Source organism: Periplaneta americana, chromosome 3 (assembly GCF_040183065.1).
Source record: "Periplaneta americana isolate PAMFEO1 chromosome 3, P.americana_PAMFEO1_priV1, whole genome shotgun sequence".
Lineage (NCBI taxonomy): Eukaryota > Metazoa > Arthropoda > Insecta > Blattodea > Blattidae > Periplaneta > Periplaneta americana.
The window spans coordinates 150,565,506-150,584,597 of record NC_091119.1 but is presented as its reverse complement, the minus strand read 5'-3'; the positions used below and the strand labels follow the sequence as shown (position 1 = coordinate 150,584,597).

The 19,092-nt window shown below is 38.2% G+C and overlaps 1 protein-coding gene across 1 annotated transcript in view; it reads left to right on the top strand.

Moving 5' to 3' along the window:
* Window positions 1-19,092, top strand: part of LOC138696626 (Kazal peptide Pr13a-like) — a 44,328-nt gene that overhangs the window by 12,787 nt on the left and 12,449 nt on the right. The window contains exon 2 of the mRNA XM_069821813.1: window positions 16,070-16,249. Coding sequence (XP_069677914.1) covers window positions 16,070-16,249 — 180 coding nt within the window. The remainder of the gene's footprint in view (window positions 1-16,069; window positions 16,250-19,092) is intronic.

The window sequence follows — 19,092 nt, the reverse complement described above, 5'->3', positions numbered from 1 at the left end:
TAAATCATTGTTGTAGGTTATGTGCACTGCCAGGACGTCAGTTCCCCTATTACGCGTGTATAAATCATTGTTGTATGTTATGTGCACTGCCAGGACGTCAGTTTCCCTATTTCGCATGTATAAATCATTGTTGCAGGTTATGTGAACTGCCAGGACGTCAGTTCCCCTATTTCGCGTGTATAAATCATTGTTGTAGGTTATGTGCACTGCCAGGACGTCAGTTTCCCTATTTCGCGTGTATAAATCATTGTTGTAGGTTATGTGCACTGCCAGGACGTCAGTTCCCCTATTTCGCGTGTATAAATCATTGTTGTAGGTTATGTGCACTGCCAGGACGTCAGTTTCCCTATTTCGCGTGTATAAATCATTGTTGTAGGTTATGTGCACTGCCAGGACGTCAGTTCCCCTATTTCGCGTGTATAAATCATTGTTGTATGTTATGTGCTCTGCCAGAACGTCAGTTTCCCTATTTCGCGTGTATAAATCATTGTTGTATGTTATGTGCACTGCCAGGACGTCAGTTTCCCTATTTCGCGTGTATAAATCATTGTTGTATGTTATGTGCACTGCCAGGACGTCAGTTTCCCTATTTCGCGTGTATAAATCATTGTTGCAGGTTATGTGCACTGCCAGGACGTCAGTTCCCCTATTTCGCGTGTATAAATCATTGTTGTATGTTATGTGCACTGCCAGGACGTCAGTTTCCCTATTTCGCGTGTATAAATCATTGTTGTAGGTTATGTGCACTGCCAGGACGTCAGTTTCCCTATTTCGCGTGTATAAATCATTGTTGTAGGTTATGTGCACTGCCAGGACGTCAGTTCCCCTATTTCGCGTGTATAAATCATTGTTGTAAGTTATGTGCACTGCCAAGACGTCAGTTTCCCTATTTCGCGTGTATAAATCATTATTGTAGGTTATGTGCACGGCCAGGACGTCAGTTCCCCTATTTCGCGTGTATAAATCATTGTTGTATGTTATGTGCACTGCCAGGACGTCAGTTTCCCTATTTCGCGTGTATAAATCATTGTTGTAGGTTATGTGCACTGCCAGGACGTCAGTTCCCCTATTTCGCGTGTATAAATCATTGTTGTATGTTATGTGCTCTGCCAGAACGTCAGTTTCCCTATTTCGCGTGTATAAATCATTGTTGTATGTTATGTGCACTGCCAGGACGTCAGTTTCACTATTTCGCGTGTATAAATCATTGTTGTATGTTATGTGCACTGCCAGGACGTCAGTTTCCCTATTTCGCGTGTATAAATCATTGTTGTAGGTTATGTGCACTGCCAGGACGTCAGTTCCCCTATTTCGCGTGTATAAATCATTGTTGTATGTTATGTGCACTGCCAAGACGTCAGTTTCCCTATTTCGCGTGTATAAATCATTGTTGTAGGTTATGTGCACTGCCAGGACGTCAGTTCCCCTATTTCGCGTGTATAAATCATTGTTGTAGGTTATGTGCACTGCCAGGACGTCAGTTTCCCTATTTCGCGTGTATAAATCATTGTTGTAGGTTATGTGCACTGCCAGGACGTCAGTTCCCCTATTTCGCGTGTATAAATCATTGTTGTATGTTATGTGCTCTGCCAGAACGTCAGTTTCCCTATTTCGCGTGTATAAATCATTGTTGTATGTTATGTGCACTGCCAGGACGTCAGTTTCCCTATTTCGCGTGTATAAATCATTGTTGTATGTTATGTGCACTGCCAGGACGTCAGTTTCCCTATTTCGCGTGTATAAATCATTGTTGCAGGTTATGTGCACTGCCAGGACGTCAGTTCCCCTATTTCGCGTCGTATAAATCATTGTTGTATGTTATGTGCACTGCCAGGACGTCAGTTCCCCTATTTCGCGTGTATAAATCATTGTTGTAGGTTATGTGCACTGCCAGGACGTCAGTTTCCCTATGTCGCGTGTATAAATCATTGTTGTAGGTTATGTGCACTGCCAGGACGTCAGTTCCCCTATTACCCGTGTATAAATCATTGTTGTATGTTATGTGCACTGCCAGGACGTCAGTTCCCCTATTTCGCGTGTATAAATCATTGTTGCAGGTTATGTGCACTGCCTGGACATCAGTTTCCCTATTTCGCGTGTATAAATCATTGTTGTAGGTGATGTGCACTGCCAGGACGTCAGTTCCCCTATTTCGCGTGTATAAATCATTGTTGTAGGTTATGTGCACTGCCAGGACGTCAGTTCCCCTATTTCGCGTGTATAAATCATTGTTGTAGGTTATGTGCACTGCCAGGACGTCAGTTCCCCTATTTCGCGTGTATAAATCATTGTTGTAGGTTAGGTGCACTGCCAGGACGTCAGTTCCCCTATTTCGCGTGTATAAATCATTGTTGTAGGTTATGTGCACTGCCAGGACGTCAGTTCCCCTATTTCGCGTGTATAAATCATTGTTGTAGGTTATGTGCACTGCCAGAACGCCAGTTTCCCTATTTCGCGTGTACTGAGGAAATACAGTAGTAAGATTATTGTTCTGACGGTAGGTGAAGTCTGACATGATTGAAAAATACGTTGTGAAGGCAGGGCAAATACACTGAAGAGAACATAAAGAAAGCAATTTTAGCTGCAATGTAATGTGCCTCTATTCTTAACTTTAAGTAGACACTTTAATTCATACACACATTTGTTCAAAATTGCTTAAATATATGATGTATTTTTTAAGTTTGTACTCGTCATATTTTCAATTTGAAAGCAATAAAGATGTTTTTAAAAAGCTTTTTTTGTTCGACATCATCTTATAGGCAAGAGAAAGTTCATTGCCTGTATAAAAGTATTGGTGTGCGTCTTCACCCGGAAGTAGGTGAAGCCGAACACTATTATAGTCCTTTTAAAAATAAGTTTAAACTAAAGAATATACTATAGTAAAAGAATAGCAGGTAAGTGAAGACAGAATATTTAAATGCTAAATTTAAAAGTTCTGGATCAAGGTTTTATAAAAGTATTGGAATAAAAACATATAAAACTGTCCGACTTCACCCGTTTTTACGGTACATGAAATTAATGCATAAATATTACTGAAGAACGTTCCGCCATTGCCAAAATATTAATTTGACGTACGAACAGCCAAGCAGTAGCGATAAAATAAAACCGATAATTTAAAATGATAATATTACACTGATAGATACCTCTGATTGGTTGAAATTCAACGGATTCTTATGCTTCATTGGTGAATGGTTTTATAATATTGATCATCATATCGAAAAATTGAAGATCCATATGGCAGTTTTTCAGCAGGATTTGATGACCATGATGGTTAAATTATTATTAAAGTTAGCGACTTTTTATCAGAAGAGGAGAACGTTGACTTGAATGGAAATGATCCTCAACAGTTACGTAAGGTAAAAAAAGTCCACACTTACAATGTAGACCTATATTTGGCATCAAAAACATGTTTATTTGTACACTTACTTAGCTTATTTACCTTATCAGGAACTACTTGATATGTATTTGTCTAGGTAAATAAATTGTTTTAAATGAAGGTGCAATACTCAGCGGGGGAGCGCGGTTAACGAGTTGCGCTGCAAGCTGGAAGGTTGCGGGTTCGTTTCCCGATGGGGTCATGGATTATTTTCCTTGATCTTGTTCTTCCGACAGCACTAGAGCTCTGGGGTTTACTCAGCCTATGAAATACGTACCAGGAGCATTTGCTTGGGTTAAAAGCAGCAATCACATAGAACTAACATCCTTACTGCTACTAATCCCGATTGTCTCGAAAGGTAGGAAGGATAATCTCCCGCTATCCTATGGGTTTCCATGGCTTATACAGTGCAAACATTTTATCTTTCCACGCTCGCATGTGGACAGCAGCTCTTCCTTCGAAAGCGAAGAAAGATAAAATGTATGCACTATACTATGGATACTGGTACTCTTATATTTTCTTTTTACTATAAGCAGCAAATTTATATCTCCCCTTGTACATAATTTTGTCTCTAGTAAAGATCTAGATTCAATTGAATCATATTAACTCATGAATTAAATTATTAATTTTTCGCATAGGCTTTATCTCTTGGATAGATCTAATAAAATAAACATATACTAGTCGTTAAAATTTAATTCAAGGTTATTGATGGAGTATCTTTAGTGGGTATTGGAAATATTTATATTTAAATATATATTATGTACTTCACTACTGTGTAAATTAAGACTTGTTGAGTGGAAGAGAAGGCCTTATGGCCTAAATTCTGCCAGCAAAAATAAAAACATTCTACATTCTACATGAAATATTCATGATCTGAATAAAAGTAGAGGTACTAATATAACAATGTTGAATATTTTATGAAAAGTAACACTAAATACTTAATGCTTAATTAAATATATGCAAGATAAAAATAAGCAATATATGGCGACACTGCCTTTTTAATTTCAGGCACGTACACGAACTGCGACCCGTTTTTTCAAACTCCTGGAGACAATAACAGACATTGGAACTCCAGTACTTGTCTTATAATTGACAAATTAAATGTCTGATGTAATATTCACTTCTGGTGTCGTGTATGAAAAAAATACATTGCCAATCATTTGTTTCGCAATGCTGTAGGCTGGAGTGAGGCTATGCAGATTTGTCCTCTCTTGCCGCTGTTACGGCGCATTGAGTCACTCTGTGTCAATCCACTGATAAACTTGAGTTTAGTACAATTTCATTTTATTTGCGTGTGATGTTGAATCATACCTCACGGATTTAGTAATGAACAAAAAGTTTTAATTTGTTGAAAGCTAAATAGTTTCAGGGGCGCTTTTCTGGAGTTAAGAGGGCGACAGTAAAAGTTATCAAATTCAAACTACGGAGTCGATATTGAATAAGAAATTAAATCGAAGACATTTAAGAGATGCAATTTGATTTGCCGAGTCCTGAGTTACACGACAGCAAAAAGTTAGAATGGTAAGTTAGAAATGAGAACATTCAAAATAGATCCCTTTAAAGTTAGGGCCGTTATACAGGGTGAAATAACCTTGCAGATTTTCAAAGTGAATAGCTCATGTTGTATGTAACAAAAAATATAATACCAGATTGGTGGAAAGTTCATAGTTGTCTCAGAAAAAATGTTCCCTTCCCCTAAATGTTTAACACCCTCTTATTCAGTAACTATTGCGAGTAGGATTGTGATTTTTGTTCATATCGATAGAAAATCTAATATAGAATCATTTATCCCTCTGGCGTATTTCTATAGCGTGGACGGTTTTCGTGTAAATTTAATTTAAAAACCACTAATTTCAAGCCACTGGACGATGCGAGCAGACTGCAACGTCGCGTCGTAGTGAGAGAGGAAGGCTCGTGTACAGCGAAGAAAGACGCCTATGTTAGCGGCGATGTTGCCAGACTGCTGAAACTTCCAACTTAATTTTCTAGTTATTAACCATCGCCCTCGGCCGGGTACATGGATGGGTAACCTCTAAAAATAACAGGTAGACTTGTCACCTGAAAACCCAAAACTCTATTCCATGATGCTGAGTTCAGTAAAAATTCTTTACAACACTTAGCAACTACCTAATTTGTTTTTAATTAAAAAAACAACCTTCGTTCTTTGGTAAATCTGAGTCATGATTCTATAGCACACTCGCATATACAGGAAATATTACTAAACTAAATTTTATCAATGGATTGACACAGCGTGACTCAGCGATGTACGTAGTTATCTCAGCATATATTCCAGCCGTCAGGGTTGCAAAATAAATGAAAAAGACCGTACCTATTGTGTGTGCGGAAGAAAGGTATTATCCAAATAATAATAATAATAATAATAATAATAATAATAATAATAATAATAATAATAATAATAATAATAATAATAATAAGCCACCAGCGTGGTTCAGCCGGTTAAGACGCTTGCCTGCCGGTCTGAAGTTGCGCTTGGGCGCGGGTTCGATTCCCGCTTGAACTGATTACCTGGTTGGGTTGTTTCCGAGGTTTTCCCCAACAGTAAGGTGAATGCCAGGTAATCTATGGCGAATCCTCGGCCTCATCTCGCCAAATACCATCTCGCTATCACCAATCTCATCGACGCTAAATAACCTAGTAGTTGATACAGCGTCGTTAAATAACCAAATAAAAAAATAATAATGTATGTATATGTACATACAGTATATTTAAATATGTATATAGGCATATACTGGCAAAATCTTACTTATTTATTTACTTACAAATGGCTTTTAAGGAACCTACAGGTTCATTGCCGCCCTCACATAAGCCCGCCATCGGTCCCTATCCTGTGCAAGATTAATCCAGTCTCTATCAACATATCCCACCTCCCTCAAATTCATTTTAATATTATCCTCCCATCTACGTCTCGGTCTCCCCAAAGGTCTTTTTCCCTCCGGTCTCCCATCTAACACTCTATATGCATTTCTGGATTCGTCCATACATGCTACATGACCTGCCCATCTCAAACATCTGGATTTAATGTTTCTAATTATGTCAGGTGAAGAATATAATGCGTTCAGTTCTGCGTTCTGTAACTTTCTCCATTCTCCTATTCTCACTACGGCATGGCGCGTCCTCAGGTTGCGGATAGAGGAGACGGCCTCCAGATATGGAGGGTAGCTGCGAATATATTGGATAAGCAGTCGTGGACAGCCGATAAGGGGTGGTCCTCCAGCTTGGGGGTTGGGCGAAGGGCTAACAACTCATCACCGTAAAAAAAACAGCTTGTTACGAATCCATACAATAAGCCTCGGCATAAAAATTGGAGATTTATCCTTTGGAGAGGTGGAAAAATTCAAATATCTTGGAGCAACAGTAACAAATATAAATGACACTCGGGAGGAAATTAAACGCAGAATAAATATGGGAAATGCCTGTTATTATTCGATTGAGAAGCTTTCGACATCTAGTCTGCTGTCGAAAAAAATCTGAAAGTTAGAATTTATAAAAGAGTTATATTTCCGGTTGCTCTGTATGATTGTGAAACTTGGACTCTCACTTTGAGAGAGAAACAGAGATTAAGGGGGTTTGAAAATAAGGTTCTTAGGAAAATATTTGGGGCTAAGAGGGATGAAGTTACATGCAAAATCTAATTACATTAATTTTATTCTCATTATATCAATATATTTTAGATTTTTGCTACCAATAACATAGTCCCAGTGAACTACTATTGTTGTAATTCTCATCACTTAACCAACTAGTTATCTCATCTTAATTATATTTCTTTACATATTACATGTAGACTGAATTGAATTACATTAGCTCATAAATGATTACTTTTTTTGTATAGGCTTTATCTTAAATTTAATAAACATGTACTAGTCATTGAAACGTAACTGAAGAATATTCTGGAGAATCTTTAGTGTATTGTAAATATTCATAATTTAAATATGTATGTCACTATTGTATTGATTAGTACATCTCACTTGACAATATGTCAGAGGAAGAACAATTGTTTGTATGCATCTGAAATCTGACTAGTGTAATATGTAGCTAGTCGGCGATGTATGCAATGGAGGGGGAAAGGAACTGGCCACCTTACGCCATTATCTCCTGGCCAAGTTGCCTCATAAGTGGTGCCTTCTTGGTATCACTTGTGGGAATTAGACTATCTTCGGACAGTTTACTAAAAAACAACAAGGCTGTAGAGTGGAAAAAAAAGCCTTATGGCCTTAACTCTGCCAGCGAAAATAAAACGTATTATTATTATTATTATTATTATTATTATTATTATTATTATTATTATTATACTTCGGAAAATATTTTAATATACACACTTCCGGTTAATGTCATCGCAAAAGAAAACTCTCAAAGTTTTATCCATACTCCGTTCAAGTGCATACGCGAACAGGTGACATTGACCGATTTCAATAAATAATTTCGATATCGAACGGGAAGTTTGTATGCTTATTGTGGCTAGCCGAGTTAAATTCTAATATTGTTGTTCAGCGTAGTTTTAGAACGCAATATGGATGTGAACCTCTAATAGGCCTACTAATATCATTCAGTTTTGTAACAATAAACTGAGGATTACAGGAAGTCTATTCCTTTCATTTTGGATATCTTTGGATACCAGACACCCTATATTTACAATTCCTCTGCACAAACTTTTTCCAATGATATATGCTTTGTCATGATCAGCGATGGATTAGATGAGGATGTTTGACTCTATGATGATAATTTTTGTTCATCACCTTTCTTCCGCTTCCTTATGTTTCTATGCTCGAAATATTCGGACATCGACACTAGTTCTAGGGAATTCCCTGTGCTGGTGCTGGGAGAAAAAAAATTGGGTGGACGTGACTCAAAGTTGTATTGTACCTACAGCGATTTTTTTAAAAAAAAACGGCATGATATTCGTACGAAGTAAGACAAGTAGAAAACCGTGTAATGATTGAGTATATTTATTAAACACATGATAACATAAAATGAATTCAGTCATTTTCAGAGTACTTTCCTTGAGCGCAAACTTGTTTCATCTTCGTGCCACTTTCTGAAATGAGGAGCGAACTTCTCTTGTGGTGTGGCTTTGAATCATTATGTCACGTTCCATTTGCAGCCTAAAATGTCTTCTCTTTCATGTCAATTTTGAGTTTAAGAAAAAGTGAGAAGTCACAAGGCGAAAGATCTTGTAAATTTGGGGGAGGGGCTACATGTACCAAAGAAAAGTACTCAACAATAAAGAACTTTCGTAGGGAAAGAGCACTGTGGAAGAGATGTTATAATCATCTCTAAGACCAAAGGAAGCTGAAATATCAAACTCATTTCAAGGTGATATTTATAGCATTTTGACAAAGAAAAGGCATGATGAACTGCAAATTTCATTCAGAAGGTAAGTACTACTGTGAGTGCAGGATTATATAACGAAGTTCTGAATCCAGTTCGTCTGGCATTTCGATGAAACGTAGCAACAAGGTTCGCTACGCCATCACGATAACGCCCGTCATTCCGCATTGTGGAAATGCAATTATTGGATAATTAAAGCTAAATAGCTCTCTAGCCTGTGGCCACAGTGAATGAATACAAACTGGCTACTCAACAAAAAAGATTATTCACTCGATTTCCTTGTTGATTGTAAGAAATAATACAAAAATAATAGGTATATTGCGTAACTGAATTTTTGTGTACGAACTTTGACAACGCCGGATAAAGACAATTAGTTCGACTACTGATTCTTTATAAAACATTCAAGACCGTGCACCGGTATCAGATCAGACGGAGACGCCCATTGGACTATACACGCTTGCATACTGGAATATGTTACCGGGCACTAGACGAAGGAGGCCTTGAGGCGAGACTCGCTGGATGGTCATGCAAGTCGAAATGGCGTCCGGGAATTGTCTGTGATATGTGGTGACCGCTGAATATATTCTTGAGCCCTATGCGGTATCTCTCTTAGCTGAAACCACTCGCAGGATTGTTCGTTTATTTTCTCCCATATCCTATGGAAACTGCATGCATAAAACAAATATCTAAATGGTGTACTTACATGCAGAAAGACTTTATTCTCCCCCCTCCATATTGACAAACACAACAAGAACAGAAGTTTCATACTAAGTTATGCTGCTAAATTGTTTGAAAATATGAATGTAATTATTTATAGCCACGTTAAAAAATGTATTGCACACTGTTACTTACAGCTCATGCATTTTGTCAAGACACTCGCGATGTGCAGTACGGGAACAACGTTTCTGTACAGAGGGTAGGAGTAGAAGGGAAGGACGGCGTGTCTCCGAGTTCAAGGCAAAAACTAACTCATTCCTCTATAATTCGTAAGTAGACTCACCCGATCTCGTGCGCAGCTCTGTAGGAAGAGCGGGGGAGTGTCTGGACATAATGCATGAGCTGTATCGTACAAGTGCAACTCCGGCCGAGAGAAGTAGTAGAGTATAAATATTCATTTAGGCGCGTTTTCAGCTTTGATTTGTTTATTTCAAATTACTATTTTTGGTAACGAATGGTAATTAATTTGAACATTTTGTGTGGGCACCTACCTACCTCTGTAAACTGCTACTAATATTCTCGTAGTCGCTTGTTTCGTAGATCGTTTGCTATGTTGGTCTCTCGTGCTATTTTCTAGTGTACAGGTGATTCCCAGACTGATTGTCCAGTGACATTTCATCCACAGTATTTATGTCCATCATAAATTTTCGTCCAGTTGAGATATTCGTCCACAGTAATTTTATATTCACAAATATTTTGTCCACCTATTTATGTCAACGTACAAAAATCGTCCATTGTATGATTTCGTCCATCATATTGAAATGTCCTCAGACATTTCTATCCATTTAAAATATTTTTTAGTCCGTATTTCTTAGTCCACAATATTTATGGTTCATTGTATTATTTACAGAATTATATTAGGCTATTTTATATCAGTCATATACAATCAAATTAAGTAAAAATTTGATTTTAGAAGGAAAAGAAAAATTTCAATAACAATTATATTCTACTTCTTTCTTCATCCCGCTCTTCGGTATTGTAGAATTTTAATCTGTAGTTGATGGCATGCAAATATAATTCGGGCACTTTTTGTGTTCTGTTGACAGTACGTAATACTGAATTTCTTCTGGTAAATTTAATAGTATTTCTTGATCTTCAATGGCCTGAATTTCTTCCCTTATTACAGCCGCGGGAGTTTCATTTGGGTGTTGTTCGGCCCTTCTTTTGATTCCTGCCACAACGTTTTTCGCACCAACTTCAGTTCTATTCCCAACATGTGTGTGCTTACCTTCCTTAAATACATAGATGAGAACATGTTTATTCCTATTTGTGACACAACGGGCATTGCAAATATCACAATTTTCGCACCGCCAATGCGACCGGTCTCTAGTTTTGCTGAATGAGTGGAACTCATATACGTAGGTCTAATATTATAAACTATTTTATCCTTGCCTTTAGACGAAGGAAGTAAATATGCCATTATAATATCTTTGAAATTGTGCTGTATAAATCTCATTAAGAGTTCTGGCACTTAGATTGAATTGGATTTCACTATCGTGGAAACCATAAGAAAGCACATTAATAATGATGAAATAAGTTGAAATTGTTAGTTTATATTTTAAGAGTTGACCGAATGTTTTCACGTTGGTTAGTTACTGTAATGTAGTTAGTAGTATATCATTATGTCGTTTTCTGCGAACAAGAGTGGCGTTATGCTGGCTGTTGCCTGCATGTAGGATTGGTGTTGCGCTACATTCCTACCAGGGCTGATCTCGAGGGCCTTGACTTGCTTCAATAAACACTACCCCTTTTCATTAGCTAAAACTCTATAGCTCGCGCAAGGAACGATTACCGAAAAGCAGTGGTGGCGTTACTGTCTGTTTTGACGTGTGTATATAGGCACGACGAGGGGGCGAGAGATGCGGGCCGATGGAAGTACTGTGTCTTCCAATAAGATGAACAAATGAGGACATCGCTGTGGAAATAAAGAACGTAGCAAGAGAAAAATTCGAAGCTAATTAACCGCGCAACATAACTTATGTTTACGAATGAAATAATGATACCGTGCAATACAAGACACGTATTCACATGCAAAGGAACAAACTAAAGTCGTAATGTAACTATCATAACGCAAGACTAATTCTATCGATGTCATTTCTCTTCCGAATATCATTCAAGACATCTCGTGACCTTTCCTGTCGCCCGCTCTTCCTTATCGCAGTGTTTCATTCGCATTCCTTCCGTCGGTATACCCTGTTTGCGAGACCTATACCTGCTGGGAAGAGAGCTCCCCACCCCCTAGCTAAAACATCAGCGAATTGGCTGGGGAACACGCGTCAACTAGTGCATTTCGAACTAGCGGATCAAGGTCACATACAAACACACAAAAGTACAAACCATGCACGAGTCTTTGAACTGAACTGTGAACTGAAGCACTGGTAATCCCGGCTGTCCCAACTGACTTTAGTTGAGGAGAATGGTCCAGGATTGGGGATGAACACAGTGTAAAATGTAGTTAATTTCTTGAACTTGATACGCCAGTTCGAAATGCACTGACAATAGTTAATGTTTGTGAATAAATAGCGCGGACAGGGATGTCTATCCTGATACAGCTACTTTATTCGAACAATATTATGAAATATCTCTTACTATAACAGCCGCGGCTCGCAGTATGAAAATCTAGGAAGACTGTAACATACCAAAGTGAGGACATGAAACGGGTTCTTTGCGGTTATTGAGTTAGTAAATAAGTAAAAGGTAAAAGGTAAAGGTATCCCCGTAACATGCCATGAAGGCACTTTGGGGGGCATGGAGGTAGAGCCCCATGCTTTCCATGACCTCGGCACTAGAATGAGGTGGTGTGGTCGGCACCACGCTCTGACCGCCTTTTACCCCCGGGAAAGACCCGGTACTCAATTTTATAGAAGGCTGAGTGAACCTTGGGGCCGTTCTGAAAGTTTGGCAACGAGAAATAATCCTGTAAATAAGTAGTGAAAATAATGTATAAACGAATATTTATTGATACTGTATAGAAGCTTCATACGAGGCAAGCATATCTTAACTTAACTTTTTGTAAATAAAGTCAGCCCTTCTCTCTATCTGGCTGAATAATGCTCTGAGATAAGTTTATTGTAGCTTAGTGATCCCAGCACCTTTTTTAAGACACACTGAAAGTACACGAAGTCGAACTTATTTCATTCTTTTCAAATTAGAGAAATAGCATTCTGCTTCACCAGTAATTACCAGAATGGTCACTCTGCAAGAATTTGACCATCTGTAGTAAAATATTAATCAAAACGCAGTTTATCACGGTTAGCGCTCTTGATGAATTTACAAAATTTTACTGTTATACAGCACCTAAGTTCAAGGTACAATCCCTGAGAGTTCAGTCGACACATGTTTTCAAATCATTACCAGGGGGAAAAAAAAAACAAAAACAAAACAGCAATGTTGATATAATGCCCCAGTGAAATCTGCAGACTAAAGTAGAAGAGGGAATGCCAAGGCTAAGAAGACTGACTGAGGCAGGACACTCGAAGGCGACAGTCGAGGAATTTTATCACAGCATAGCTGCAGTGAAAACTTACAACTTTCAGCCGCTAGGCATTCCAACTGGCCATTCTCAATGCACTTCAACATCCAAAAGAATGGACGTGTGGAGAATGTGAACCATACAGTCGCAGTGCCTTACGTGTCAGCATGCCGTACTGTTCACGCCAAAAACATTAGATCCTTATGAAGGAATAGTTAAAGTTTGGGGGTGCTCACCGTCAGCGTAGGCTGTTTGAAACCGCCACGTCATATTGATTTCACTGACTTATTTGTGAAAAGTTCCTTCATTATAGTACACATCTGAATGTGAGCAATTGATCCGTATATACACAGGCTTCTAGATGGTCTGTAGAGTATAGCTGCTACTTACGATTTGGCGACTTGATTATTTCACTGTGATTTGACGATTTCATTCATCTCACTGTCATTTGACGATTTGCTTATTTCCGCTGTTTTCTTATATCTAACAACGGCGGCGTGGCTCAGTCGGTTAAGGCGCTTGCCTGCCGGTCTGAAGTTGCGCTCGGGCGCGGGTTCGATCCCTGCTTGGGCTGATTATCTGGTTGGTTTTTTTTCGAGTTTTTCTCTAACCGCAAGGTGAATGTCAGGTAATCTATGGCGAATCCTCGGCCTCATCTTGCCAAATACCATCTCGCTATCACCAGTCTCATCGACGCTAAATAACCTCGTAGTTGATACAGCGTCGTTAAATAACCAACTTAAAAAAATCTAACAACGGATACAAAGAGTCCTCTTACCTCAAAAGCATTGACCATTCATTTGATTGTTAGATTGTACCAGCCTTTCGCGGCTAGCCGAAGCTACTACACTTCTCAAAATACTTTCACATTTTGTAGTCTTAGTAGTAATAGTAGTAGTAGTAGTGGTAGTAGTAGTAGTAGTAGTAGTAGTAGTAGTGGTAGTGGTTGTAGTAGTAGTAATAATAGTAGTAGTAGTGGTAGTAGTATTGTATTTTAGGACGTTTTCAACTACAGAATTATTCAGGTTCCGTAAGTCTAAGACAGATCCACGGCCTTAATTCTCTTCCTCAAGAAGCCATGCTAAGTATTTTATCGCTCTCGGCCGGGTTTGAACCCGTGAGCCTCGTATGAAGCGGCCAGCATGGTAACGTCAAAGCCACCAGGATGACTTTGTAGTCTTATCAACAATTCAAAACATGTAGCCCTATACCTACCAATAAGCCTATCGATTCATGAAAGTTTAGGCCCCCTGATAATACGTCGTTTAAAAAAAAATAAGTCAAACATATTACTTCTGAGAAAAAGGTGTTTGAATATTCTCGACAAAACTGAATCCTCAAAATATTATTTTTAATAAGTTGTTTCGCTTTATATGTGTTTTATTTTCCAATTCTACATTTATAGACTACACACATTATGTAGGCCTACATTATATACGCATTTTTCTCAGAAATTTGTATTTTTTGGCTTAATGTGTTTTTCTTGTAAACCGACATGTTTTACAAATTTTTGTAGGCCTGTTACGACCCAGAGCCTTTTAACGAGCCGTGGTTGATTATAGCCATTATTGAAGGTTTTCAAGTCAGAAGTGACTAACCCACAATACTGCAAAAATTAAGTTTCTCATCCAAGTCACACCTTCTTGTCTTAATCTAACTTGTGGTAATCATAAATAACTGTTTCCTTAACTGCTGAATGCTGCTGGTTTTTACTTTGTTATTTAATGACGCTGTATCAACTGCTGGGGTATTTAGCGTCGATGGAGTTGGTGATAGTGAGATGGTATTTGGCGAGATGAGGCCAAGGATTCGCTATAGATTACCTAACATTTGCCTTTGTTGGCTGCTATTGTGAGATTAAGTTTAACTTTTCGCAGTTGAACTTAAACTCCGAATATCTTTGAAACTTTTTCATGTAGATTAGTCATGTCTGATTTGAAATCCTTCTGTTATCTTTCATAATCGTCTATCCTTACAGTCTGCCACTGCGTATGGACTTTGCATTCTTACTTCCACATTTCATCCAGATTCCTCCTTTTGTATTGCGTGCGGGTGGTATCACAGTTATACAGGGCGTTAAAAAAGTAGGTGCTAGCATGCATCAAAACAAGAAAAAAAGTCTAATGAACATGGGTCTACAACACATACTTTCTGAGATCTGAACACTTGTTCATAGGAGGTGCTCAATGTGACGTCCATTCATGGCAGTGCATTCCTCTGCCCTTCGGCGTAAGGAATCACGCACTCTTTGAAATTGACCTAGTTGTTCTTGATAACCAAAAGTCTAGGGGATTTAGATTTGAGGAACGAGCAGGCCAAGGTGTGGGGCCTCCCCAATCAATCCAGCGGTCCTGAAATGTCAGCGTCAGGTGTTCACGCTCATTGCGAAAAAAATGTGCTGGTGTGCCATCATGCATGAATCACATCTGTAGTCTTTGCTGACATGGCACATATTCCAGCAAGGTAGGCGATACGTTAATAAGAAAGCCTTGATAACGAGCCCCAGTTAATCTCTGGTAGCACGTATGTCCCTTAATCTATCGCCAAGAACGCCTGCCCATACGTTGATTGAGAATCGGTGCTGATGCCTTATTTCTTCAAGTGCATGGGAATTTTCATCAGCACACATATGCTGATTACGAAAAATCACAACACCATCTCTGCTGAACCCCGCTCATATCCGCAACCAAACTTTTGTTTTCATTATTCCTTGCGACGTATCAGTATTCCATGCCAGGGGTGTCAACTACGGTATGATTATCTGGTAGTCTGCTGTATTGTAGGGCAGAAAAATGCATTGCCATAAATAGACGTCACATTGAGCACCTCTTATGAACAAGTGTTCAGATCTCAGGACCCATGTTTATTAGACATTTTTTTGTTGTCTTGATGCATACTATCACCTCCTAAAATATTGGATACTTTTTTTTAACACTCTGTATTTGCCGATTTAAGATCTTTGTCAACCTCTGCTTTACATTAATGATACGGCTTACTGACTTCAATTTATGTACCTAAAATTTCGGGACCCGGAAGAAAGGGGCAGACATTAAATGAAGTCAAGTCATAATTGTGGAACTTCAGACACGGTGAGTCATTTCTTATTCCTACTGGGTTGATCGATGTAAAGGACGTTACATTGTTTGTGATGCTTCCAGGTGCGGTGATGTTGCTGCCAGACTGTTACGACGCCGCAGTTCCGATCAAGCCAGTCAAATGTAATTGCAACTGCAGTCTGACGTACACCCCTGTGTGCGCCGTGGACCACGCCTCCGGGGACCGGGACACGTTCCCCAACGAATGCGCTCTGCAGTGCTACAACTGCACTCATGAAAAGAGTAAGTCAGCCTCAAGCAGTGGCGTGACCAGGAATTTAAGATTGGGAAGGGGAGACCAAGTTTTGGGAACATCACTTGGGAAATTTGCTTATAACTTACATGCTGGCCGTTTAATCTGAGGTTCGCGAGTTCAAGCCCGGCGATTAAATCCTTAGCATAGCTTGCTGCGGGAGAAAATTAAGGTGGGGTTAACATAAGATTGGGCTCAAAAATAATTTCTTTGGGTTTAATTAATTTCTGACTCAGAAATAAGTCAGCTTCACAATAAAATTAGTTCGGTGTGAATATCTATATTACAACCATAGATATGAATATTTAAAAATGTTCTTCTGTAGTGGGAGTGGTATTTAAATTTCTCGCAAACTATTATTCCTTCAAATTGCAAGAGGCTCACAACTTTGACCATATTCACCGTTTGAATTTGGCTCCAAGGCTGCTTGTAGTAGTTAGTTCTTCTAATATTTCGGCATGACTATATCTGTGACTTATACAGAAGATTGGAAATGAATTTGAATGACGTCATGTGCGTCGGGAGTCACACGACAGCTGAACTGTGGCGAGAGGTGACAGACCAGTAGTGAGTGATCTCACAGTCAGAGTGCACGTTGTCTCACAGCAGCAATGTCCAAGAAAATCGAGTCCCTTTCCGATGCCAAGTACAGTCACGTGAAAATCATAGAAGCCTACAAAAAAACGTAGTTTCGTTATTTCCAAGAAAGACATCTTCTGTGTACTTAATAAGACTGGCAAAGCTCGGATGAGATTAATTCCAGAAGGGAAAAAGCAAGCAAATCCACCCTCGCCACACGCCGCACCCCCGAGATGATACAGATTAATACCATTCGAGCTTTACCAGTCTTATTAAGTACACACAAGATGCCTTTCTTGTAAATAATGAAACCACATTTTTTGTTGGCTTCTATTATTTTCACTTAACTATACTGGCATTGGAAAGAGTCGCAATGTACCCCTCCCAAAATACTCGATTTTCTTGGCCATTGCTGCTATGAGAAATTGTGTGCACTGTGATTATGAAATCACTCACTACTGATGTCACCTTTCGCCACAGTTCAGCTGTCGTGTGACTCCTGACGCACATGACGTCATGACGTCATTCAAAATTTGTTTCCAGAGATCCGAAACAACCCTCCGTAGATCGATATTCAATGGATATTTTCCATCTTCTACTTCGATATTGTGGAATTATAAAGTCGTTGCTATTGTTTATAAGCTTTCAGTATGGTAAAATCTCATTTAAAGTGGTCGAAAAAACGCCAATTTCATTGAAATAAATATACATCGGATAAGAATAAGCAAATAAATGTAGACAATTCAAATCCCAGCACTTCTAATCTACAAACTCGTAGGGGAACCTTAGCGCGAGACATGATTATGTTCATTAGAAAATAAAAGAAATAACACTAACAAAATCATTTGAGATGGTATTCCAAGTTTTGTAATTAAAGTATGCTCCAATATTTTTATTCCTTTCTTAAACGATAGGCTTATACTTAATTCCAGTTTTCATCGTGTGGAATCTGCAGGAGGTACATATTAAAGGTACTGTAAATCTAACTTTCCCGCTAAATCCATTTTATGTTTAAAATTTTCTTTTTCTTAAGAATTATTTGCCCAAATTCATTGACTTTTTTGTGAATGATTGTGATTGATAGGTTTACCAACTGAACTAAACATTTAATATCTATCTTACTTCGTTTTTTCATTAAAATATGCATGAAAATATTTTAGAATTTATGAAAATTTCATAACATTTTGTGTATCACCGATATCTTGACTTATGTTTAAAATACTTTTAGTTCACATTATTTAGCATAGGTTTAAGTTTTAAATGTGAAAATTTTAAAGTAATCACATTGATATGATGCAGGGGAAAAGAAAATTTTCACTATTGATGTTCCTAAATTTTAATCAAAATCAAAATGACTCCCATTTTGGAAAATTCATATAATACGTTAACATATTCCACACACATGTAGAGACGGTACATGTGGTTTAACTATGGAAATATCATTGGATTGATTAACTATCTTATGAGATATGAATATTTGTATGTAGTCATATAAAAACTGTCCGAACTATGGTTAACCCCACCTTAAAGGCATGAGATTAAATTATGAGAACATATGAAATTTAAAATCAATTTAGATCCCCAAAAGTTATTATAAGGCAATATCCATTCTTCATCGTTGCAGAGTGAATGAACAGAAGCCAAATCTAAATAAATCTAGTTATTGTGTTGAGAACGACAACTTCATAATTTCTTTGAAAATCTTCGGTTAATTTAAAAGAATATGTCAGCAGAACTATAAAGGATTTTTATTATAAATATTGATCATTGTCAGTAGAAACAATCAAATATATTTTTTTCAGTGTCGCACTTGCAACGTCAATGGTGTTCACTCACTCACTCACTCACTCACTCACTCACTCACTCACTCACTCACTCACTCACTCACTCACTCACTCACTCACTCACTCACTCACTCACTCACTCACTCACTCACTCACTCACTCACTCACTCACTCACTCACTCACTCACTCATCTATTCACTCAGATCGAAAAAGTGGGAAATTATTTTGCCAATTAGCAAAATAGATATTTGTTTTTATTCTCATTTTATTTCTCATAAATTATTTAGAAATTGGAAGGAAGTTGAATGGAAGTTAGAATTTATTTATTTATCTGATATGTTCAGGATGCAGTAGTTGTTCACAAAACGTAATACATGAAAATTTCTTTTCAACAGAATGTCTTTAAGTAAACTTGTTCGCTCCTCATCCGTTTATCGCATATCTGGTTTATCTTCCACAGTCTGACACA